The sequence below is a fragment of the Mauremys reevesii genome, linkage group 2 (assembly GCF_016161935.1).
Source record: "Mauremys reevesii isolate NIE-2019 linkage group 2, ASM1616193v1, whole genome shotgun sequence".
In the NCBI taxonomy this organism is placed as follows: Eukaryota; Metazoa; Chordata; order Testudines; family Geoemydidae; genus Mauremys; species Mauremys reevesii.
This window is the reverse complement of record NC_052624.1, coordinates 57811868-57838749: the sequence shown is the minus strand read 5'-3', so window position 1 is coordinate 57838749 and position 26882 is coordinate 57811868. Positions and strand designations below refer to the sequence as shown.

Genomic DNA, 26882 nt, shown 5'->3' with positions numbered 1-26882 from the left:
ACCTTGTTTATTTTACAATACAACACTAGTTTAGTTATATAATATACAGACTTATAGAGAGAGACCTTCTAAAAAACATTAAAATGTATTACCGGCATGCGAAACCTTAAATTAAAGTGAATAAATTAAGACTCAGCACACTACTTCTGAAAGGTTGCCGACCCCTGTCCTAAATAATTAAGCTCAACTACACTTTACACTCTAATTTGTAAAAATGGTAATTGGCAACGAATCTCCTACTCAGAGCAAATTAGAAAGTTCTGCTCTATGAAAAATTAGTTCGTATTAATTAACTTACAGCTCACACTTGTTGTTATGAAATGCACATTGTTCTCATCCATTTTAGTCAACAATTCAATTAACGGGAAGGACTGTCTATACTCATGAATGTTTCCATTCTATTATTTTTGGAAGCATATAATCCCTTTCGAACTTGAATGGCAGAAGTATGGAATGTATCCAGTGATCAACATTTAAATGCAAGAAATCCTTTCAGTGCTTCAAAGTAATTTTTGTAGCAGCTGTGAACAGAATATCTATGTTTTGTGTTTATTTTCCCGCTTTACACTATTCAGCTTTTAAATATAAAGAAGCCCACAGTTAATCTGTTTTTGGTGGGGTGTTTTTTGGGTGATTATTCTCTCAACTCATTCCCCTGTCCTAAAAGAAAATGTATAAATGGATAAGAGAGAAGAACCATGAAAAAGAAGCCTGATCCTCTTGACATGAACAGTACCATTGTCCAGAAGTCCTACCTGCTAAGCTCGACAAGCATTGCATTGCTTCACAAAGCAAAAAGCAAGAGGACTGGATGGACACTCAATTTTGTGTATCATGTAGATCTTTCCTCATTCTTTTCTACTTTGAGGAGTATTAAGATGTTTCTGTAAGCATGCAGTAAGGTGGGTTTTTTTGTTTTTTTAAAGTACAAACTCTTTACAAGATTGAACTGACACTGAAATGCATCTGTATGCTAAAACCATACAAGGCAATGACAATTTAGTACTCAAATATTTTCGAAAATGGAGGATTTTAGAAAGTTCAAACCACATGTGCAGCCCTCAGAACAAAGGTAGAGGGAGGATTCTGTATTGCTCAGTGGGATCCTTCTTTGGTTAGCTAAAGAGCAGGTCCGCTCTTTAAAGAGCATAAAACTGTTACATGGGATTTTATCATTGTGTCTCAATGATTTAAAAATATCAGCTGTTCAGTTTATATATTTACAGTTAGTTGTTTCTAACTGCCAACCCTGAAAATCCAACCCATGATAGGAGAATCAAGATTGGAATTTTCCATTACCAATAATAAAAGTTTTCAGGCCAAATCTGATCCTCAGTTACATTCATTCAACTCCTGACTTTAAATTACACCTTTAATAACTTGTGTAAATGCAACTGATTGGAGCTTAGTAAACAATTCTGTTGATGCAGGAGAACTTGCTCCCAGCTCTGTCTCCCACTGTGTTGTTGACTCTGCTGTGCTAACAGGAATAAGACACAGTAAAACTTTTTTTTGTCAATGAAATCAGCACTCTTGCATCGGATCACAGACACACGGACCAAATCTGTTAAGTAGGAAAGTGCCATTTTTACTAGGGCTGTCAAATGATTAATAAAATGAATCATGATTAATCATACTGTTAAACAATAATAGAATACCATTTATTTAAATATTTTTGTATGTTTTCTACATTTTCAAATATATTGATTTCAACTACAACACAGAAAAAGTGTAGTGTTCACTTTATATTTATTTTTATTACAAATATTTGTGCTGTAAAAAACAAAATGAATAGTATTTTTCAATTCACCAAAAACAAGTACTGTAGCACAATCTCTTTATCATGAAAGTTGAACTTAGAAATGCAGAATTACGTACAAAAAACAACACCACCTGCATTCAAAAATAAAACAACTTTAGAGCCTACAAGTCCACTCAGTCCTACTTCTTGTTCAGCCAGTCACTCAGACAACCAAGTCTGTTCACATTTACAGGAGATAATACCGCCCACTTCTTGTTTACAATGTCACCTGAAAGTGAGAAAGGCATTCTCATGGCAATGTTGTAGCCGGCACCACAAGATATTTACGTGCCAGATACGCTAATGATGTCCCTTCATGCTTCAACCACTATTCCAGCGGACATGCGTCCATGTTGATGACAGGTTCTGCTCGATAATGATCCAAAGCAGTCTAGACCAATGCATGTTCACTTTTATCATCTGAGTCAGATGCCACCAGCAAAAGGTTGATTTTCTTTTTTGGTGGTTCAGGGTTTGTAGTTTCTGTATCAGAGCATTGCTCTTTTAAGACTTCTGAAAGCATGCTCTACCCCTTGTGCCTCTTAGATTTTGGAAGGCACTTCAGATTCTTAAACCTTGGGTCGAGAGCTGTAGCTATCTTTAGAAATCTCAAATTGGAGCCTTCTTTGCGTTTTGTCAAATCTGCAGTGAAAGTGTTCTTAAAACAAACAACATGTGCTGGGTCATCATCCAAGACTGCTAGAACATGAAATACATGACAGAATGTGGGTAAAATAGACAAGGAGGCATACTATTCTCCCCCAAGGACTTCAGTCAAAATTTAATTAATCTATTATTTTTTTAACGAGTGTCATTGTCATGGAAGCATGTCCTCTGCAATGATGGCTGAAGCATAAAGGGGCATATGAATGTTTAGCATATCTGGTAAACACAAATACCTGGCAATGCCAGCTACAAAAGTGTCATGTGAATGCCTGTTCTCAATTTCAGGTGACACTGTAAATAAGGAGATGGCAGCATTATCTCCCGTAAATGTAAACAAACTTGCTTGTCTTACATAACTTCACTCAAAAATAAAACAATGTAACAAAAAAATAAAATAAATCTATATCTGTAAGTTGCATTTTCATGATAAAGGGTACTTGTTTACCTGTTTCACATTATGGTACTTGTCTGAGGTGAATTGAAAAATACTGTTTCTTTTGTTTATCATTTTTACAATGCAAAGATTTGTTATAAAAATAATAATATAAAGTGAGCATTGTAAACTTTGTATTCTGTGTTGTATTTGAAATCAATATATTTGAAAATGTAGAAAATCATCTAAAATATTTAATAAATTTCAATTTGTATTCTATTGTTTAACAGCGCGATTAAAATGGCAATTAATCGTGATACATTTTTGTAATCATGATTAATTTTTTGAGTTAATCGCATGAGTTAACTGCGATTAATCAACAGCCCTAATTTTTCCATAACCTTTTTTCCCCATACAAGAGACACATCAATTGTGAGCACTGAAAGGGATGTTCCTAGTCAGTCCTCCTCCAGCAAGAGGACATTATCCTTGATGATGGCTTGGAGACTGGAATGGCGCTGTGGGGAAATGTAATGCCTCTGTCAGGCATAAAGTTGATAAGGAGCATGATTACTATAAGGGCTCAGTATCATTGAGAACAGAAACAATGATAAATACAGATCTGTTGCTGAACTGACATTCAGTTGTTTGTTCAGAAATCTTACCTGGCACACAGCTGCCTGAAGCATAGCATCAAACCCCCCTTCAGGTGTATCAATATTCCCAGAGATCTTTTGTTTATTCACTGCATTTTTGAACTCTGCTATGTTGTCAGTCAGGGACAGCACATGAATGTAGCCATGAGGTGGCATACAATCTAGATTATAATCACTGTAGGAGAAAACAAAGCAAGCCCAACATATTATATTATTATTTAAAAATAATTTTAATAACTCCAATACTGAATGGGTTTTATGGAACATGTGAATATCGACATTTTGAAAAATAGAGAGAGAGAGAGAGAGAGAGAGAGAGATTTTTTTATACAAGAATCTTTATTAGACTCACTTGAACGAGAAATATTTCTAGTTCATGTTGAACAAAAATTAGCGCATGTTTTTTTTCTTCTAGTTATTTGAAAAGTGTACCCAATCCTAATTCATGCAATCATAACAGAAAATGAGCAATGCTGAAGTATCGAATTTAATGTACAGCAAAATACGACAAGAGACGATATAACTTCAAACAGCACATTATCCCTTTGGAATCCCTAAGAAAGGGAACAATTAGACTTCACATTCAAATTTTTTGTGTCCTGATAAAAAAACTACTACATACTAAGGACCAGATCCCGTAACAATTTCACATGACTATGAGCTACAGAATCAAAACCTAAAAAAAATCAACTCTAAAGGGCATAAACATATGAATATATCTCACATTGAGATTAATAATAGTTATATAGCCACACAGATGGAAGACTATGTTCTCAAATTCTCAGAGGTTAAACAAATTTTACCACTTTATGTTAAGGAAGCTTTGAGTAAGAGATAGCTGAGCTAATTCCAGAACCCACAGATTAGGCCTTTTTTCTGCAACACAGTTGAGCACTGACTTCAGTGGGACTGAAGCACATACATAAGTGCTTAAATGATTCAGAGAGACAGTTCCTGATCCAAAGCCGATGAAATAATTGAAAAGATGCCCATTGATTTAAATGGACTTGGGTTCAGGCCCTTACAGTAGAGCTAATATGTAGCAAAAAGTACAGTAACTCCTCACTTAATGTTGAAGTTATGTTTCTGAAAAATGTGACTTTAAGCGAAACGATGTTAAGGGTTAGGTTCCAGGGAAATTTTTTTCACCAGACAAAAGACATATATATATATATATACACACACACACACAGACACATACATATACACACACACACATACATATATACACATACACACACACAATATATATAAGTTTTAAACAATTTAATACTGGTACACAGTGATGACGATTGTGAAGCTTGGTTGAGGTGGAGGAGTCAGAGGGTGGGATATTTCCCAGGGAATGCCTTACTGCTAAATGATGAACTAGCAATTGGCTGAGCCCTCAAGGGTTAACTCTCACACTCTACAATGCAGCAAGAATGGAGGGAGGGGAGACAGCATCACAGACAGAGACAGACACACACACCATGTGTGTGAGAGATGCGCATTTCCCCTTTAAGTACGCTGACCCTACTCTTAAATACACTGCTTTGTAAATTAGATCAGCTTGCTGAGACCACAGCTGCTGCCAGCAAGCTCCCTCTGTCCTGAGCCCTGTCATGTGTTCCCCTGCTCTATGGAAGATGGGGTAAACGGGGTGCAGGAGCAGGGGGGAGGGGGACACCCTGACATTAGCCCCCGTCTTCCTCCCCTCTCTCCCGCACAGCAAGCAGGAGTTTCAGGGAGCAGCTCCAAGGCAGAGGGTAGGAGCAGTACATGGCAGTGAGGGGAGGGACAGCTGAACTGCAGGCAACTGATAGCCTGCTGGGCAGCTGCTGCACAGGGAACTTAGGGGAGTGGGGAGCTGATGGGGGGCTGCCAGTTCACCCAGGTTCCAAGCCCCCACCAGCTAGCTGCAACAGGCTGCTCATGCTGCAAGCTGTGGACAAAGCAGGCAGCTGCCAAACAACGCTAGACGGGAGCATTGCACTACTTTAAACATGCACGTTCCCTAATTGATCAGCAACCTAACAACGAAACAACGTTAACTGGGACAACTTTAAGTGAGGAGTTACTGTATATATGATGTAAAAAAGATTAATATTAATTATTCACAAACAATTTGATTTACATATAAGGGTATTTGGATGTGCTATGTGGAGTCTTGTTCTGTAGAGGTTATGGAAAGTGATCCCTCACCTTACATACATGTTGAATACAAGGAATACGGTCTGTGACATGCAAAAATAATTGGTCCAATCCTGTACTTCTCACTTGTGGAAAATGGGGGTTTGACCAAGTAAGAATGGCAGAAGCAAACCCCAAAGGTTCTTATTTTGTTCGTTAAATAGATTGGGAGAAATATGTATTACAGGGATGAAAGGGAAAATTTCAAGGAAAGCATTTTAACACACAAAGTTTTGAAAGTACTGTTACTAGGAAATAAACATGCAAAATAATCAATCACAATATCTGACTGTTTTAAACACAAAAGCATATGTAAAATATACAAAACATATGCCTTGAGTGGTTCTGAAATTTTCAAAATAATCACCGAATACTGTGTGAAAGAAGCCTTTTTTTTTTCCCTTGGGAAACCAAGCTGATATCAAAGAGAAAGACTCATAGTGAAGTTTTAAAAAAAATTATAATGTAGCATAACCTGTTAAGTTATTATTTATACCATTTTTGTCACTTGGCATTACCCAAATAAACATACATCATTACATACCTGCACTGGTTGTGGATTCTTTCTGGGTGAATGCTAATGTAGGGTGACACAGTCTTGTCCACATATGATCCAAAACCAAGTCGAAAATCAAGGGAAATATTTGCCATCTTTTTAGATAAATCAAATCCAACAGAATTTAATTTTTCTATGTTGTTGTGCATAGAAGCTGAGACATCAACTAAATAATAAAGGTCCACCGGATACTTCTCTAGAGGATGGACTTTTAACATAAAGCTTGCTTTACCTCCTGGTTAAAAGGAAACAAACAGGTTTATTGCATATTTTCAAATGTACCCTTTTCAAAATACTGCAAATTTACCTTTAATGTTGCAGGCACCATAAACATTTGCAGGCAAACAGAAAAAATAAATTAAAGTCAACTAGAGTTTTAAATGTACATCAAAAACAAATCCAAAAAAAGGGCCTGTTTATAAAACTTATTTAGCCGGTCTCCTATATGGGTTATTGTTAAAAATGGGCCTTTTCCTATTATCTTTTAAATTCTTGATTACACAATTCATTTGGCATTATACCAGACAGGAACCATGACTCAAAAACTGAAAGAATTTCAATCACTTCAAGGCTGATAGTTTCTAACTGTACCATTTTACTTGGCTAACAAATGGGTCTGTTATTTCCATGAGGGGTGTGTCTAACTCTATAGGTATTATATATACACATACCCCAAAGAGAACAGGACCTGAAATGCCTAGTTATGTAGGGCTTCAAGTTTTCCATTACATTAGTGCTAAAGAAGTCAATGAGAAATCTTTCAAGGATTAAAGAAAAACTAAATGTGAGTTTAAGAAGAAAAATCCCTACACTGACCTCAGACAAAAACAAACACAGGTAACCCTTTATCTCAGGATGTCAAATGTCTGTCTGTCCCACAGAGCCACATTACAATCTCTTATGTAACAAAAATCACTAACCTTTAAAAAGATCAGCCTATTGCATTATTATTTGTTGTTTTTGCAATGCCAGCAAAAAACAGCAACATGAATACACAACTTGGTAGCATTTAATTTTAACATTGTGAGGGTTTACGTTATTTGTTATTTCACAGCACCCAAAAATATGCTAGACGCTTCACAGAACAAATAAGATGGCATGATCCCTACATAAGGATCTTACAATCTAGTATGACATGACACAGTGAGGAAATAGCAAACCAATAGCGAGGAACAAGTGCAGGATAGAGGTTACAGCACAGATTATTGTAGCTGCTCAACAAAAGCTAGTGTGCAACATGCTTGACCAGAAGCTATTTAAAAAAAATATATCATAAAAAATGTGGCTATGCATTTATGCCAGATATTAGTCTCTAATGACACTGCTAGACAAGATCCTCAGCTAGTTTTAATTGATGAAGTTCCGTTGACTTTAACAGAGCTATTGCAATTGACACCAATTGAGGATCTGCCCCATTGAGTTAAAATGAAAACTGCAAATATATCTATTTTAAAGGCAATTTACCAGATGATTTTGGGGGGGGGGGGTGAAGGGCAGGGAGGGGTATATGTGAACATTTTCCATCTGGAAATTTCAGCTTTTATCCATGACCAGCTCTTGTATGAATAAAAGAAAATGTCAGTATGCTGAAATTCTACCTATATGCTTCCTACTTGCCAATGAAAACATTTTTTTTTGAAAATGAACCTCACAGTCTTTAATTTGCAATGCAACTCCCATGATGTAAAATATTTTGTCATAAATAGAGCTTTTATTTTCTTCCACATAAAGCCTGGCTTTTCTGATTACGTAAGTGAATCCTAAAAGCCGGGATTAAAAACAAAACAAAAATCCTTCCCCCCCACCCCCCCGCACACACTTTTATTCTGCATAACCTACCATACAAATGCCATACAGTGAGCCAAATTCCTTCCACAGTTATACCTATGCAACATCACTGGGTTTAATTAAGGGCAGACTGTGGCCAATCTGCTCAATTCTGAGTCTTAGCACCGTGGGCAATTTCAGTCGTATGCTTCTCTTAAGCAAAAACCGGCAGTTGCTCTAACTCTGTGAAACTTTGTGACATGGACAGATGTTCATTTAGGACTAGGACGAGATCTCTAAGCTCCTTTTCATTTATAGAAAGCAGATTACTTAAACCAGCTTTTCAGAAGGTTGTGTTGCACATTAGCCCAAAATATTTCAGAGCCCCTAAAAGAATTTAATTACGGCTGCTGGAGGGGCCCAGATTCCGAGACCCCTACTCAGCCTGAATTCCACCTTACTCTACAAGTAGTCCTACTGCACTCAATGGGATTTTTAGAGAAGTAAAATATGATTCAGTGTGAATAAGGGTATCAAAATGTGACCCACCATTTTAATAATTTGAGGGTGTAAAAGGTGGATGGCTAATATTCACTTGTGCTTCACACTTGTAGTAAGGCTTGAAGATGACTCAGATCTTAATTCCCTTAGTGCTTTTCTACACAAGACCCATCTTCCTCATTAAATGTGGAATTGTCTTTGTGACGGTGGCTATTCTCCTTCTGTAGACTACAGGGAGTTGAAGGACACACGATCACACATATTTGAGTTGGTCAGACAGTGACTTTCCATTCATTCAAGGGCAAGTTTAGGTGTACAGAGGTACCTGGGAATTTATTCCCTATATCAACTTTAGGCACCTTTGCAAGCAGATAGTAAATGTGAACAAAAAAACCCAAACAAAATATAGGGCCATCAAGCGATTAAAAGAGTTTATCGTGATTAATCACGTAATAATAGAACAACATTTATTTAAATATTTTTGGATGTTTTCTACATTTTCAAATATACTGATTTCAATTACAACACAGAATACAAAGTGTACAGTGCTCACTTTATATTTATTTTTATTACAAATATTTGCACTGTAAAAAACAATAGAAAATATTTTTCAATTCACCTAATACAAGTACTATAGTGCAATCTCTTTATCATGATAGTTGAACTTACAAATATAGAATTATGTACCAAAAAAAACCTATTCAAAAATAAAATAATGTATAACTTTAGAGTCTACAAGTCCAGTCAGTCTTACTTCAGCCAATCGGTCAGACAAACAAGTTTGGTTACAATTTGCTGGAGAACATGCTGCCCGCTTCTTGTTTACAATATCACCTGAAAGTGAGAACAGTAGTTTGCACGGCACTGTTGTAGCTGGCGTTGCAAGACGTTTACATGCCAGATGCACTAAAGATTCACATGTCCCTTCCTGATTCAACCACCATTCTAGAGGACATGCGTCCATGCTGATGATGTGTTCTGCTCGATGATCCAAAGCAGAATGGACCGACACATGTTCATTTTCATTGTCTGAGTCAGATGCCACTAGCAGAAGGTTGACTTTCTTTTTTGGTGGTTCGGGTTCTGTAGTTTCCACATCTGAGCGTTGCCCTTTTAAGACTTCTGAAACCATGCTCCACACCTCGTCCCTCTCAGATTTTGGAAGGCACTTCAGATTCTTAAACCTTGGGTCCAGTGCTGTAGCTATTTTTAAAAATCTCACATTGGTACCTTCTTTGTAGTTTGTCAAATCTGCAGTGAAAGTCTTCTTAAAACTAACAACATGTGATGGGTCATCATCCGAGACTGATATAACATGAAATATATGGCAGAATGTGGGTAAAACAGAGCAGGAGACATACAATTCTCCCCCAAAGGAATTCAGTCACAAATTCAATTAATGCATTATGTTTTTAACGAGCATCATCAGTGTGGCAGCATGTTGCCTGGAATGGTGGCAGAAGCATGAAGGGGCATATGAATGTTTAGCATATCTGGGACGTAAATACCTTGCAACACCAGCTACAAAAAAGCCATGTGAACGCCTGTTCTCACTTTCAGGTGACACTGTAAATAAGAAGCAGGCAGAAGATTCTCCTGTAAATGTAAACTTGTTCAGCTAATTGCTAAGACAAAGAAGAAATAGGACTGAGTGGACTTGTAGGCACTAAAGTTTTACAATGTTTTGTTTTTGAATGCAGTTATATAACAAAAATAATCTACATTTCTAAATTCAACTTTCATGATAAAGAGATTGCACTACAGTACTTGTATGAGGCGAATTGAAAAATACTATTTCTTTTGTTTATCATTTTTATAGTGCAAATATTGGTAATCAAAAATAATAATATAAGTGAGCACTGTACACTTTTTATTTTGTGCTGTAACAGAAATCAATGTACTTGAAAATGTAGAAAAACTTCCAAAATATTTAATAAATTTCAATTGATATTTTATTGCATAACTGTGTGATTAATTGCAATTAATTTTTTAATTGTGATTTTTTTTTAGTTAATCACATGAGTGATTCATTGACAGCCCTACAAAAAAACAAAACCAAACAAATCTACAATCTAGGAATATTAGCTCATAAATGTATTGTACGGGTTCATAAGTAATACAGATTATGTATTCTCAAAGGAAGATTATTTTTATAGAAGAATCTAAATTTAGATGATAAAGGAAGAACACAAAACAGAAAAGACCAGAAAAAAAAGAAGTAGCAATTTTAAGGTTAGACTGCCAAATTCTGCAGTCTCTGGTGAGAGTTTTCCTTAGTCAGGGACCAGAGAATTTGGCCAACAGGAACTAGGAAATGAAGGGACATATCAGAACATCTAGTTTATCTCCTGCCAGGGCAGGTGTTCCCTATGGTGCACTGTCTACTGCTTTGTCCAATCTAGTTTTCCACCATTCCTCTCAAAAGTCTTTTTACAACCTCAGGGCCGCCATCTCCATTAGAAAAACAATCCTGTTTGAACATGACTGTGAAACATGGCTGTGGCCCAAATCAAAAATAATTCTTCTGGCCTGTGTGAAATACTCCCCACCCAATTAGATTACAAACCTGTTAAGGAACAGTGTTTAAAGTCAGGTAACACCCTAGGTTAAAATTCCACAGTATAGATATAAAAATTATGGTTTGGTCTATTCAGTAAAGAAGAAATATTATTTTAACAAAGTTGAGTCCCAGCCATATTTCAAAGCAGTGCTTAAACAAGTTTGTTTTAGTATCATAGATAGGACCTAACAGATATCACCATAAGAAAGTCTCTTCCATATATTCAGCCTAAATCTTCTCATTCTTCATTTCACTACTCCAAGTTATACCCTCATGTTACAGTACTAGAAATTATGAGTTCTGCAAAATAAACAGACATATCACATGTCATTCAGATTCTTGTATGAAAACAGGAAAAATAAAATAGGTTTATTGATGCATCCGCTAAGGGCAGTGCAACTAACATTGGACACTCTTCTCTTTGTTGTGACAGAACATGTGTGAGAATATAGCTGTGGGAGATGATTTAATATCATTGCTTCTCCCAAATATGGTGAGTGTTTAACCTGGGTCTATGACAATGAGTTTCTATTATGCACTTTTAAAAATCTACTGTTACGCTGGGTTTCATTCTAGTTGTCCCATCTGTAAAGACTTCCTCCCATTTCTTCACCAGATAAAAGAGAGGTACATTTTATAAGCATTGTATCTAAAAAAAAAAGTATAACTTTGCAGAGTTTATCCAATATATTTATAAGGAATAGCATCTCACAGTTTATAACATTTATTCTCTATTTTTCATCTCTGCTCCATGACACTTGCACTGACAGCCAACATGATCCAACAATACCATTTATTTGGGAAGTACGAATACAATATTTTGCAGTTAAAGTTGTGTTAATTTGGAAATATATGGCTTTTCTGAGAGAATAAAGGCATATTTTATAATTGTGACAGACCATAAACTGAGAGACAAGGTTCAGTAAGAGAGTGGTGTACCACTTCATTGGGATGCATAGCAGAGGCATATAGTATTATCAATTTTCATTCAATTGTGTTATCTCAGACGTGGTCTGAAACAAACAGTTAAGTAAAATGCTAATTACTGAATTTTTACAGTCACTTGGATTACTTATTAAATACAATACATGTGAAAAAGCCTGCTCATATAAGTGCACATAATCCATTTAATGATTTATGAACCCGAAGTGTACAATAAAGCTGAAGCGTACATAATGGCTTGGATTTTCAAAGGGAGCAAATAGAAATAGGAGCTAATTCCCACTGAAAGTAAATGGGACTTGGAAGCCTAACTCCCTTAGGCCCCTTTGAAAGTCTCAGGTGATGTCCCAAGCTTCACAACAAGCAACACACACCTTAACAAAGTGGCTACTTTTGAATATGCACATGTGCCAGTAAGGTGAGGAAACATATCACCTGTGTGAACTGCATATGAAAATTGTGTAGAAAAAGGAGCAGCTCCCTTTCCTCTAAGGTATCAACATCCCTTTGGTACTATTGTTTTGCAGGTGGGGGTTGAGACATTGCTACCAGGAAAGAATGTAGCAGGGGTTGCAGCTCTTGCTCTAAAGAGCATGTACCACTTGGAAACTCATGGACTTTCCCACTGATGACTTCACTGGAAATTAATGCTATTCAGACCAGTATTAATCTCTAATACATGACGTCTATCCCCTTGTGAGAACAGGGGTAGAGCGGATGGCTGTGGGGCAGGGATGAATTGAAACATGGCCACTGAGCTAGCCAGGAGCTTGGGGCTGAAGGAATAGAAAGATGGCTGGGAGCAGTCTAGAGGGGCAGGCATTCCAAGCTATGCTCCAGGATCCACAAGGTTGGGGTCATCCATACAGAGCCTTCTTGGGTGTTCATGATTAGAAGACCTAAAACCACTGCTCCCATCCATGAAACCACAAGATTCTCCACTCTCCCTCTGGACGAGGCAATTTCTGGGGTGTCTTGTGGCTTCTAGTTAGGTATATTTTGTATTATCTTTTCCCTTTCTGGGTAGTTTTAATCAAACGGGATGACATGGTCATATGATATGGCATGGTTTAGATTATATGTGGGAAAATAACTATATTACAATAATACTACTGAAATTTTAAATTGCATGAGAGTCAGGGAATTCAATGAGGGTTTTTACAACAACCCTATTACTGTACAGTCTTCTATTCTAACACAATATACTCCAGCATTCTCACTTAGCACTTATGTGCATTAAATTTACACTACAGAAAAAAGCAAAAATCTGATTTCAAGATGAGTGTATCCAAAAAACATCCTAAATGTCTTTTTTGTGTTTGGGCGCATGAACTAATAAGTCAGTTTGTAACAATTTTGTTACATAGTCAACATTATGGACCAAATAATGTTTTGGTATTTAGTTTAATGAGGTGGGTTTCATTCTTCCAATTCTGGGATAATTCAAGCAACAGAATTATAACCTATCTTTTGAGAGTCGCTAGAATTTAACCTGCATATTTCCAAGTGCAAAACTCCATTCTTGACATTAACTTGGTGGATCAGGATGGAAACAGCTAAAAAATAAAAATGAGACAAAACACCGCAAAAAGTTTTCACCTTCACCTCCATGTCACTGTTTGTGAAACTCAGTGGCAGCCCTAATCCTGAGTTAATGGGCATAGCTGCCAATAGATATAATTTTTAGCTATACACATAGGAACATTGCAGTTATACTTCTACAAATAGTTTTATAAACGAAAGATAGTTTCATTCTTCTAAATAATAATTACAGCCATTGCCTCACAAACTGGATTGAATCGTCCCTGTATTTAGTTTAGGTTTAATACAATAGCAATGTTTTAGATAACCAAACCTGGACGCAGTTGGATTGAAACCTCTCCCGGTGTTACTTGTGTATTTGCCTTGTGGTCGCTGGGTATTGTTACACGAATCGTGGGATTTTCTATAAATTCTGTTTGGCAGCCTTTTTTTATTAAATTAAAAACCATGTCACATCGTCCCTTCTGTGTTGCTCCTGCCATGAAATCCTGGTTGAAAAGAGGCAAAAAGTACAAACCATTTTAAGTTAAAAAATATAATCTTCAAAGGAAACCAAGTTACCAAATAACAAGTGTTTCAAACAATAGAACATGCTACTATAATTGCAAAGACTGTTGTGCAAGGCCATGGAAGCCACATGTTTTTAATAAGGACAATAACAAGCAAATATTTAAAATAGAAGTTAAAGAAAAAATAATTTTAGATTTAAAGGACAAAACTTTTTGAATAGAGAGAGGATTTTGCACTATTAGAACAAGCTGCCTTTGGAAAAAGGATGGTTTGCACTGTCATTATGTCACTGTAAAATCGTTTGTGCTACGTTCACTAAAGCAGTTCCACCAAAGTAATGTGAGCCACACTTACTATTTTACTTCAAAACGTACTGCTCATTTCTCAGAAAAAGTCTACTGGAAATTTTGTTTAAGACAATATTTTCAAAATTAGGACCAATATCTGTGGTTAGTTGCTCAACAAGTGGCCAGGTTTTCAAGTGTGCTGGAAACTCAGCAGCTCCCACTGATTTTTGAAAGTCTTTTGTAGGGGGTACGAAGTAGGGTGACCAAACAGCAAGTTTAAAAAATTGGGACAGGAGGTGCGGGGGTGGTGGTGGTAATAAGAGCCTATATAAGAAAAAGACCCAAAAATCGGAACTGTCCCTATAAAATCGGGACATCTGGTCACCCTAGTATGAAGGGTTATTTGAGTGTTTGCTGAGGAGGAAGCCTACTGCGTCTTCCTAGCAATTGCACAACTGCGGATGAGCTGTACTGTGCTCAAAACAGGGGTGAAGTTCTATGACCCATGCAATACAGGATGACAGACTATATGATTTAATGGTCCCTTCTGGCCCATTAAAAATCTACAAGCTGCTGAGCCCATCTGTTCCCCCTATATAGTGAGGCCAGTATCCTCTTGTTTTGTGGTTGCCTGTGTATGAGGCAGGAAGTGTTTTAAATAGGGCTGTCGATTAATCGCAGTTAACTCACGTGATCAACTCAACAAAATTAATCATGATTAATCACAGTTTTAATTGCACTGTTATAACATACGGAGATATACCCATCTCATAGAACTGGAAGGAACCTTGAAAGATCATCAAGTCCACCCCACTGCCTTCACTAGTAGGACTAAGTACTGATTTTGCCCCAGATCCCTAAGTGGCCCTCTCAAGGATTGAACTCACAACCCTGCATTTAGCAGGCCAATGCTCAAACCACTGAGCTATCCCCCCTCCCGATGTTAAACAACAGAACACCAATTTAAATGTATTAAATATTTTTGCATGTTTTTCTACATTTTGAAATATATTGATTTCAAATACAACACTATACAAAGTGTACAGTGCTCACTTTATATTTACTTTTATTATGAATATTTGCACTATAAAAATAGTATTTTTCAATTTACCTCATACAAGTACTATAGTGCAATCTCTTTATCATGAAAGTAGAATTTACAAATGTAGAATTATGTACAAAATATAACTGCATTCAAAAACAAAACATTGTAAAACTTTAGTGCCTACAAGTCCACTCAGTCCTACTTCTTATTCAGCCAATCGCTAAGACTAACAAGTTTATTTACATTTATGGGAGATAATGCTGCCGGCTCCTTATTTACAATATCACCTGAAATTGAGAACAAGCATTCACATGGCACTTTGGTAGCCGGCATTGCCAGGTATTTATGTGCCAGATATGTTAAACATTCATATGCCCCTTCATGCTTCGGCCACCATTCCAGAGGACATGCTTCCATGCTGATGATGCTTGTTAAAAAAATAATGTGTAAAATTTGCGACTCAACTCCTTGGGGAGAATTGTATGTCTCCCGGTCTGTTCTATCCGCATTTTGCCATATATTTCATGTTATAGCAGTCTCGGATGATGACCCAGCACATGTTCATTTTAAGAACACTTTCACTGCAGATTTGACAAAACACAAAGAAGGTACCAATGTGAGATGTCTAAAGATAGCCACAGCACGGTTTAAGAAGGTTTAAGAAGCTCAAGTGCATTCCAAAATCTGAGAGGGACGAGGTGTGGAACATGTCTTCAGAAGTCTTAAAAGAGCAACACTCTGATGCAGAAACTACAGAACCTAAACCACCAAAAAAGAAAATCAACCTTAACTGCTGGTGGCATCTGACTCAGATGATGAAAATGAACATGCATCAGTCCGCACTCCTTTGGATTGTTATTGAGCAAAACCCGTCATCAGCATGGACACATGTCCTCTGGAATGGTGGTTGAAGCATGAAGAGACATATTAATCTTTAGCGAATCTGGCATGTAAGTATCTTGTGACCTCATTCTCAGGTGATATTGTAAACAAGAAGCAGGCAGCATTATCTCCTGCAAATGTAAAAAAACTAGTTTGTCTGAGTGATTGGTTGAACAAGAAGTAGGACTGAGTGGACTTGCAGGCTCTAAAGCTTTACACTGTTTTGTTTTTGAATGCAGTTATATTTTGTACATAATTCTACATATGTAAGTTCAACTTTCATGATAAAGAGGTTGCACTACATTACTTGTATTAAGTAAACTGAAAAAAACTATTTTTTTTACACTTCAAATATTCATAATAAAAAATAAAGTGAGCACTGTACACTTTGTATTCAGTGTTGTAATTGAAATCAATATATTTGAAAATGTAGAAAACGTCAAAAAATATTTTAATAAATGGTGTTTCATTATTGTTCAATTGTGCGATTAATCCCATATTTACTTCTTTTAATTGCTTGACAGCCGTGGTTTTAAATTGTTAAAATATTGGGAGATGTGGATGACAGCAAAAGGGAGCTTTTGTAAAGGAGCTCTCCTTTGTATATAGATCCAAAACTTTTTGACAGAGGTGGGTTTGGGTTTGTTTCTCCTGCTCCCCAATTCCACAATCTTAGGGATGGCTTGCGTGTCAGACTAAGCAAACTATAGAATGAGATGATCTTTCTGGAACCTTACTCCATTAACTTCTGGGGGCACAGATTTTTTAATGGGTTACTTTCGCAAAACAGGTGGTTTTCAAAGAACAAACTAAATGTATGAGAACTTTTTTTTAAAATATCAAACAGAAGTGGATCAATTAATTTGTGTTTTATTGACAAAGAAACCCAGGCTTTCTTTGCTGAAATTCATAAAATACTCCCATAATAGCACACACAGTTAACAAAGAAATGCAGAAAACATAAAATGAGAAAGAAAAAGGGTGTGGTTGCAAAAATAATTCTCTTACACAAAGCGTTTTGAAAGATGGTTTTAACAGGCACAGACAAAATTTAATAATTAGTGTTGATGCCAGAAAGTTTTTTCATTTAGTAATGAGAGCTAGTTGAATAGTTTCATTTTGTGTGTGTTTACGTGCAAATAATGTAGCAAATTATCATTTCTGGGTATGTTAATTGTTGTTCGTGAGTATGGATGCCACCAGTTATTTATGAAAGGGTTGACAAATCCAGAACGTATAATGAATTTTAAACAGGAATGATGATTCATCTAAAATATTCATACTGAAAGTGTTATTCATTATTTGCTAGTCACTATCTGAATTCTCTTCAGCAAAAGAATAAAACAAGACAATCATTCAGCCGAGGAGCAGAAACAACAACATTCAACTCAGATGACCAACCACACATGGCAATGAGAAATAGCACAAGGCTAAAAGACATTGGCCTGTTCTACATTTAAAATGTAGATTGACATTGCTATGTTGGTCAGGGGTGTGAAAAATCCACTCGAGTGCCGTAGCTATACTGACCTAACCCCGCAGTGTACACGCAGCTAGGTCAATAGAAGAATATTCCCATTAACCTAGCTACCATTGTTTAGGGAGGTGGTGTTCATACAGTGATGAGTTATGGCGGAAAAGCTACAGCACTATACCTATACCAGCACAGTCTCTAAAGTGTACACATACCCGGAGTGAAAGAGAAAGGGTAAGATTTGTTCACAAACTACTTGATGAACACTTGGGGCTAACAAATACACTTGTAGAAGTTGCAGTCAGTGCATAAACAGAAAAAGAAAAATAGCACCATCAGTTCTAATTAACAGCTTTAAAACAATCAAATTAGCAATGTTTGTAGCATATTGAAGAAATATAAAAATATACACTTTAAAATTGCATATACAAAATGGAAAGTTTAAAATGATTTTGTAACAAAACAATAGGGAAAAATACGCAAAGATTAAATGTAATAATGTAGTATTTTAACTGACCCACCATTCAGCCTCTAAAATTATGCTGGCAGGAAGTGGAGAGAAAGAAATCCATTGGCTGCAATGTGAGCATCAAAATAAACAAACCCTTGTGAAGTCAGTAAATGACATCTTATGCTATTACTAATTGCCTAAATGTGTCCTTAGAAGTTTTTGTGAACTTCTAATTGCCAGTAAACAATCTTGCAAATAAAATAAAAAAAATAAAATAAAATAAAAACCTACAAACCACCCTTAACATCCTTCAGAGACATGAAAACTCATAACTGGGTATATACCAATTGAAATTAAGTGGTTGTTTCTCAAAAACAGAAACCTTGCTGTTTTCAATACAGTACTGATTTCAGAATAATTCAACTTATCACAAAAGCATTACAATCCCTGGTAAGTCACAACTGAAGGTTTCTTGTGTCAAAAATAGCAAAAGCATCAGTTTTTCCATATGTGACAAAGGAAATGATATATGATTAAATCAAATTGACTCCAAGAAATTCAAAGCCAAAACATTACTAGTAAAGTAACTTGCTGAAATGTAATAAGCACAGATATGAAAATGATTTGCTTCTGATATATAATGAGAGTGTTTAATAGAAATTACTGATAAGTAATTTTGTATTGCTGAGGCCAAAAACTTTTGAACTCCCCAAAGTTACTTTTAATCTGCCAATGCTGTGTATAAAGTAGATGGAAAACAAACTGGTTCGCACTTTATTTAAAAATTACTGTAATTTTCCAAATAAAAAGAAAGTAACATTTTCTCTTTTGGCAACCAAATAGATTTCACATGATTTCTCAGGTGCTGTCTCCAAGAATAAGTCTAAATAATTTTTCCCTGTTATTTCTCAATATCTTTCTTTTTCATATTCTGGAGTTCCTTCATCTGCATAAGGGTGTTAGAAGCAGCTAAAATAAGGAAATACAACAAAGAAATAGTTCACCTCTTGAGAACACCATCCACACTCTGGGCCCAGGGCAAGACACATTGTGCACGTTAGTGCATTTGAAGTGGCACATCTGTTTTCCGCTGTAATGAAATATAAAAACAAACATTAGTGATTCATGATGGTATGTGGGAACTCTGTAAAATGCCTAATTTTAAACTCTGATTAAATAAACTACTGGTTAGCAGATTAAGACTGATGACAAAGTTTTTTAATAAGAGAAGAACAGGATAGCAGACGGGCAAGTAGAGAGCACCTATACAAATCTTAATGACTATATTCAGATACTGGAAATATTCTTCCCACCCATCATTACACTGCTTAGCATATTGCTTCGTGCCTGTGTTTTTGGAGGGCACAGTGTCAACTCTCACTATTCTCAAACCTTTGATACAGAACATTGGCAGTTTGCCTCTGAAAGGAGATCTGTTCCTTTTGAGCCTGTCAATCAGCCCTCTCTGAGCATTAACAGACTCTTTCAGCATATTCAGTCTAAGGCTATGTCTACACTGTACTTTCGTTGTTAAAAAACTTTTGTCACTCAGGGGTGTGAAAAAAAGTTTTAATGACGAAAAGTGCCAGTGTGACCAGCACTTCGTTGGTGGAAAACACTCTCCTGCTGACAAAGCTACTGTCCCTCATTAGGAGTGGGTTTATTTTGTCATTAGCAGAGCTCTCTCCTGGCAGAAGAGAGTGGCTACACTGCGTACCTTACAACACCATGGCTCTGGCAGCACAGCCGCACCAGTATAAGGTATGCAGTGTAGACGTAGCCTAAGTGACTTTCACATCCAAGCGTATGTCTGTGGCAGCAGAGAATCTTCCTGACAAGAGGCATTGGAAAGTGTATTTTATGGCTCTTCAGTACTCAGCGAAGTATATTTAAATTGGTGTGCAGCTGACACAGTGATCAACACCACTGCCAGCAAATGTCACAATAAATTTGCACAGAAGCCGGCAGAGACACTAAGGCTAAAATTTTGGAAGATAGCATCTTAGTTTCATATGGTCCAAATGTTAAAACTGCAATTTGTACTGGCAACAAAGTCAGTAAGTGCAAATGTAATAAATTACTGCACATGGGATCCACCAATACACTGCGGATAGTATAATACACAATCTTGCATCCATTATAACAGGTGCATGCTGCTTTAAGAGACACTTGTTTTTCATTCAAGATTTTAACTTTGTATAAACCAGGGGTTCTCTAACTTTTCCATAGCATTGACCACACCTTAATAAAGATATTGTCTCACAGATCACCTCCTTCCCATTCATTATCATGCAGGCCACTTCCCCTTCCAGAACAAAATCCTTGTGACAGTCAAAACAGCTCACACTAAAAATAATATTGAGAAAGTATTTTATATTTTAGCTTCTTTTAATGTGATTTTAGCAGCTGGATTCAAGGAGGAGAACCAGCATTACACAATCAGCCAGCTCTCCACAGGCAACTAGCAAGAGCTCCTTGCATAACTGATGCTTACTTGATAACAGCTTTGGAACTATTGGTATAAACAAAATAGATCAATGTCTAATAGAATATTACCTTAAGGTGTTATCCTGCTAACATTTTTAAGTTAGTGGCAAAACTCACAATGACTTAAATAGAAGCTTGATCTGCCTTTTATTTTATACAAGCTGTATCCAAAATGTTTTTTTTAATAAAATACAATAAAATAATAATAATAATGCAGAGAGAGAAACTAACACATATTTGAAAGGGAGAAAATGTGCGTTATCAGATGATAGAATATTGATAAATTGAAGAGATACAAGAACACAATTTTAGATGGCAAGAGATGCAGAGAAGGTTCTTGCAGCAGAAGAGAAATTGCTTGAAGGGACAAAGAGGACGTCAGTCCTAGGTAAGTGGAGGGAGCATCAAGAAAAGTAAAAAGAGCAAAAACTAGTCTATATGGTGTACTTTAAAAAAAGAAACATGGTAAATTTGGACTAGACCTGAAATAAGTGCAAGGCAGGGCAGTGTTGTTCTTTGTTACCATCAAACTTCTTTGCATTTGTGAAAAGAAGGGCAGCAGCATTATCCACGTGCTGAAATCTAGAGAGCTGGAACTTGGATGCCGCGGAGAAGGTGGCACTAAAAATTGAAAGGGTGGGAGAAGACAGCACAGATGAGGATTTCAGTCAAGGCAGTGCACTGGCAGGGCTGTGAAGCTGAATAAGAGGGCCCAGGACGATGCCAAGGTGTTGGAGGAGGAAATCAAGGGGATGGAGTTGCATTTGAGGATTTTCTTGCTCAAGAGAATCCCTTCTCTCTTCAATTCAACGCCTTCAGAAGCAGAGATGAAGCCAGAAGTTTATTTGGTCATGACAGACAGAGAGAGGAACAGAGAGAAGTCATTAAAGGTACCAAAGGGTATAGAATGGCTGATCATCAGCATAAGTGTGGCAACTAACAGAAAAGGTAGGGAGAAGCTGGATAGAAGAGAAAAGAGGCTCAGACCTAAACCTTGATGGGCTCCACTGAGATGCAGCCAGTTCTAGCAGACGAGTTGTTTGACAGGTAAGAACAGAAAGTTTACAGGCAGAAACCGCAGGAGAAAGTGATCCACAATACTGAAGGCTGCACTAAGGCCAAGAAGAACCAGGAGGGAGAAAGTGCCTTCAGCAGAAGTAAGAAGAAGGTTGCTAGTTACATGGAAAGGATCGATTCTGCTGTTGCCATTTCCCTTAAGAGTTTTTAATATGGTGTATTGGCCTGTATGACTAAATAGACAAAAATTGGCCAAATTAATCCTTTGTAATCAATGGAGTTAAACCAGAAATGAATTTGATCCAGTGAATTTCTTATATTCATTTAAGAGAGAGTCTCTACTATAGCTGTAGACTCCAATATGAATAATACAGGTAATTTACTTGCAGAGTTCTTGTATGTATTTCTTAAACATTTCCCAGAATGAAATGTTACTGCATGTGTAACATGACTCCTCCCACACACACACCCGCCAAGAAGGATAATGAATGTCAATCATCAACAGGATAAGTGGACAGCATCTGCAAGCTGAATAGACACAAAACTTCTTCCAGATTTTTTTTATTAATGTTATTGTTGGTTATGAATATAGCTAGAGTCTATTTTGTTAGAAATAGCCAGGAGTGAAAACAGCCAGAAAGAGGAGAAGGCCCTAAAACTCCAGTTGGGGTTTTCCATGTGATAGTTAACACATGGAAGACTGTTAACAAATGAGATCTAAAGATCTTTTTGCTGACGATTCCTCGGCCTCAGAAGTTCTGTTTTCCAATCATGAAATTAATGACTGGCAATTGAAAGGCTTGTTGCCACTGGCTTAAAAGATTAATTCATTTGGAATGAGGAGGAGGGAAAACTTGAAACTGATTTATTGATACCCAAAATAGACTCTGGCTATATTATTAATGTCATTCCTAAATTTGTCTCAATATGATCTCTTATAACAGTTACATTTATGGACATGTTTTCATTCACAAAGTATTTATTATTTAGTTATAAGTCTATTCTAAAACTTTAAAATGAAAAGCTTATATAAAACAGTTTAAAAAAATATCTTATTCCAAAAAATAAGAAACATTTTTATGAGTTGGCTCTGTAAAAAACGGAGAATTTTCTTGCCACTTCACCAACAGAGTCCAGACAAGACTGGCTTACTATACAGCCAAAGTTAAGAGCAAGTTTCTATTGGCTTAGTTAGAACTGATGTATGCCAAAAGGTATTTTAAACAAGAAGGGCCAAATTTTGGCTTGAGAACCACATAGTTTTTATTATATGCATATGCCTAAGTGTAGCAGGTTAAACTGCATATATCCAGCCACACATACAAAGAAGAAGAACTCCCCACACAAGTCATAATTATCACACATACTGAAGAAGTGAATGCACTGCTTTCTGGAGGGCACACTCTTAGGATGGCAAGCCAAAAACATAACCATCAATGTGTACCCTCTCAGATTGTTTAATAAATGAGTACATAGAGCTGAAGGTGAGAATGAGAATTTATGATCATGTAGCCTACATAACAGAGGTTACAGAATTTCACCCAGTCACTCCTGTATCAAGACCAGAAACTTTTGGGAAACTAGAGTATAGCTTTTAAAAAGACACCCAATCTTGTTTGAAAGACTTAAATACACCAACTCCTTATCTGGGCCTCTTTGTAGTTACTATGGTCCATAATAGCCATTATGTGGCAACACTTTGGAAGAAGACCACAGGTTTTTCCTGTGCCTGTAATGCAGTATACTAAAGTTGCCTTCACCCTTCTATTTTATTTGACAGGTCAGACAGCTTCATTCCCATAAGTAGGACAGCCAGCAACTGCCCCAGATAACAGACAGTTTCCTAGTTTATTTTGACTGAAAGTGCAGATGCACACTGAAAACTACGGAACAGGAGGGTTTCCATTATGATTGTGTCTAACGCTTCTTGCTCACTTTCCAAGCGGGAAAAAGGTTTGTTCTAATTGCCAATCCTGAAAACTCCTCCTGGAATCTGAAAGTCAACATGAGTTCTTTCCTGCTTGCATTCCACCATAAACAATATAGTACAGGGTAAATTAAGCTATCAGGATATGTCTACACTGCACACTAAGTCCAAGCCCTGACTCAGGTTTGAGCCCAAGCTCCCATTTTGTCCACACACAAATCATTCTGACTTGGATCAGCAAGCACTCAGGACCTAGGACTCAGCTAGTGTTGTGGGTCATCGTCTGACCCACTATCACTTGGGTCCAAGCCCTGTTGTTCTGCAGTCTGGATGTAGCTCAAGTGGCAGACCCAAGTCAGAAGGTGGACACACCAGCACAGCCATGAGACCCAGGTCCAGCAATTGTAAACCCAGGTTTACAATACAGTGTAGATCAGGGGTGTCCAAAGTTTTTTGGGGGAGGGCCAAATATAGAAAAATAAGGAAAGGCCCGGGCCACACACAAGAGGTGTACCGGAGCCCGGGGCGAGCGGACCTGCCGCAGGCATGACTGCGGCGGGTCCCGTCTTCCCGCGGCTCCGGTTGAGCTCCCGCCGGCCTGACGGCGGCCGGGTCGCGCGTCCCGGGCTCCGGTGGACCTGCCGCAGGCATGCCGGCGGGAGCTCAACCGGAGCCGCTGCGGGCCAATAAAAACTGACCCGCGGGCCGCAGTTGGCCCGCGGGCCGTAGTTTGGACACCCCTGGTGTAGATGCTAAAGCACAGGTTTGGAAACACTGAGTCCAAAAGGCTGGGTCCTACAGACCCAGGTTTACAAGACAGTGTAGACATATTGGCTGTTTCCAGGGAGTTGCACCTATGCCTTTAAATTAATTTCTGCTACACCCAATTTCCCAATAGGATAGCACAGGTGTAACAAAAGGACAGAATTTCAGAGTAAAGGAACACCAACTTGGAAAAAAAATCACATTTCCTTATGAAAACCTGTGTATCTGCTATTTTTACAAGTAATCCCTCAGATTACTAGAAAGGAAACATTAGAGCAAAACATTTTTCCTCTGTTTTTTCCCCTGTACTTTGTACAGTTGACAGTTATTTGAGTTTAGTCTGTTTCACTATTTTATTGATGGTCACTTGCATCACTCTCACACTTTGCTCTGATGGGATCTAGCTGCATGCACCTCCACAGGATGTGGAAGAGGGTGCTTAACAGCAAGAAGAGCAGCAGCAAACCTGCAACTGAACTGAAGAGGTAGCAGGCAGATGCATGCACAAAGAGAATGGTAATGGGGAGGAGAGCAGGATTGAACAGGTTTGGTATTGCTGCTCTTGGGTTCCACCAAAGAGACTTTTGTCAACATGGTAAGGAAGTAAAATCCACTCCAATAACCATTAAGATTTATTCCCCCATTTAAAATGTCTAGACTTTTTTTTTAAACTGGCTAATTTAAAAACTTCCTTATTTTAAGGAACACTGTCAACTTGAATGAAGTGTTCTGGCAGTGTTCTGAAAGAGATCAAACCATAAGAGTTAAACGCACACATCTAGATAAATACTGTGGAAAGCATTGCTAGCGAGCAAGACTGGGAGCTGGATTTGGATTCTAGTCCTAACGCTACCATTGTCTTGCTGTGTGCTGTTGGTAGGTCAGTTAACCTCTCTGTCTCTCATTTACTCCTAAATGGAAATAATAACCTTTATAAGTCACTTTGAGATCTAGGAATAAAAAAGCACTACTTGCACATGCACAGCATAGACTGACACAGAGTCAGGATTTAAAAAAACTAAGTACTTGAGATCCTAAGTGAGAACAATTTCTGAAGACTGTAAACTTTATTTTTAAATAAGCAGTTACTAAGCCTCTATGGTCGCAAAGAAAATCTTCAAAATGTTACGTGATGCAGCATTATTTCCATGAATCTTTGCTGCTCATAGGTTTGCAGGTCTCTGAGATGTACATTAGCAAGTCTAGAAGATTTAAAAAAAAAAGAAACATGGTAAATTTGGACTGGACCCTGACATATGGCTCAGCTGTGCCTCCGTGGCTGCTACCCCTCCTATCATGGCAACACTGCTCTTTATATGATGATAATGCAATAAGACCTAGTGAGAGTATACCTACGTGAGATGGGGAATCACACCCCTCCCTCATAGTTTAGACGTTGCCAGAGAATTAAGGAAACCGGTCACTAGTCATAACCCTGTGGGCAGCAGCATTCAAACAGCAAAGACTCACCTCAGTTTCATACTGCATGGGAAATCTAGGAGCAGCAGCAGAGGCAGTCATAGGAATTATTAACTGGGAAGATCAACCAAGGACACGGAAGTTAGGGGAAGAGTAACCAAGATCTCTTTCCATCCCTCCTTGTAGCCAGAGGGCTCTGGGGTAGAGGTAGAGCAGCAGAGACTTCTGCCAACACAGCATCCAAGAGGCTGTGAAGGAAAGAGAGGACACAGGCAGTTGGGGACGGAGGGACTAGAACAAGTTTATCAGAAATATACTACCCTAAGGCAGAGAAGCAGAGGCGTAGCGAGCGCCCTCCGTACCCTCCGACCGGAGGGGGCCCCGCAAGGAAGGGGGCCCCTAAAAGTGGCAAAAAAAATGTTTCTGCATTGTAAGGGGCCCCGGACATATGTTCGGAGGGGGGGGCCCGCAAGGAAGGGGGCCCCTAAAAGTGGCAAAAAAAATGTTTCTGCATTGTAAGGGGCCCCGGACATATGTTCGGAGGGGGCCACGTTCTTTGTTGCTACGGCCCTGCAGAGAAGGAAAGATGGAACCACCAAGTGGTGCCCAGAGAGAGCACCTTCCCCCTCTCTAGCAGCAGGGCGATGACATGGATGCTGACCTTCATAAGGATGCTGCCTCTGGACCTAGCCTTGGCCTTCATATCTTTCTCTGTCCAACAGGTTTAATCCTACAGCTAGTAGGTGCCTGGAACATTTTTCAAGTCATCCTTGAAGTTGGTGAATATCCCCATCATTCATTTTTAGTCCTTCTTCTCTCCCTGCATTTTCTTGTGGAGCTGTCTGCCTTTAGACAAGATGGCTATAATTCCTTGGTGTGATGCATGCCTGTAAACACTGAGTCAAAGTATATTCTGTTTCTGAAGCCATCTTATTCTGAATCTGTCTCTCACAGATACAAGTGTACACAGTAATTTAAGATGATCATATCGCTTGGAAATACTCATCCCACAGCCATTAGCTGCTGTGTCCTAAATTTGATGGATCTACTCAAGTTGCTCTGCACCAAAGTGATGGTATGAA

General features: G+C 37.9%; 1 protein-coding gene across 2 annotated transcripts in view; it reads right to left on the bottom strand.

The window, feature by feature from the left end:
- Positions 1–26882, bottom strand: part of ITGB8 (integrin subunit beta 8) — an 86537-nt gene that overhangs the window by 46170 nt on the left and 13485 nt on the right. For both annotated transcript variants that reach the window (XM_039525699.1, XM_039525700.1), the window contains exons 2-5: positions 19190–19275; positions 13850–14024; positions 6213–6459; positions 3506–3671 (exon numbers count right to left, since the gene is read on the bottom strand). In XM_039525699.1, coding sequence (XP_039381633.1) covers positions 3506–3671; positions 6213–6459; positions 13850–14024; positions 19190–19275 — 674 coding nt within the window. The remainder of the gene's footprint in view (positions 1–3505; positions 3672–6212; positions 6460–13849; positions 14025–19189; positions 19276–26882) is intronic.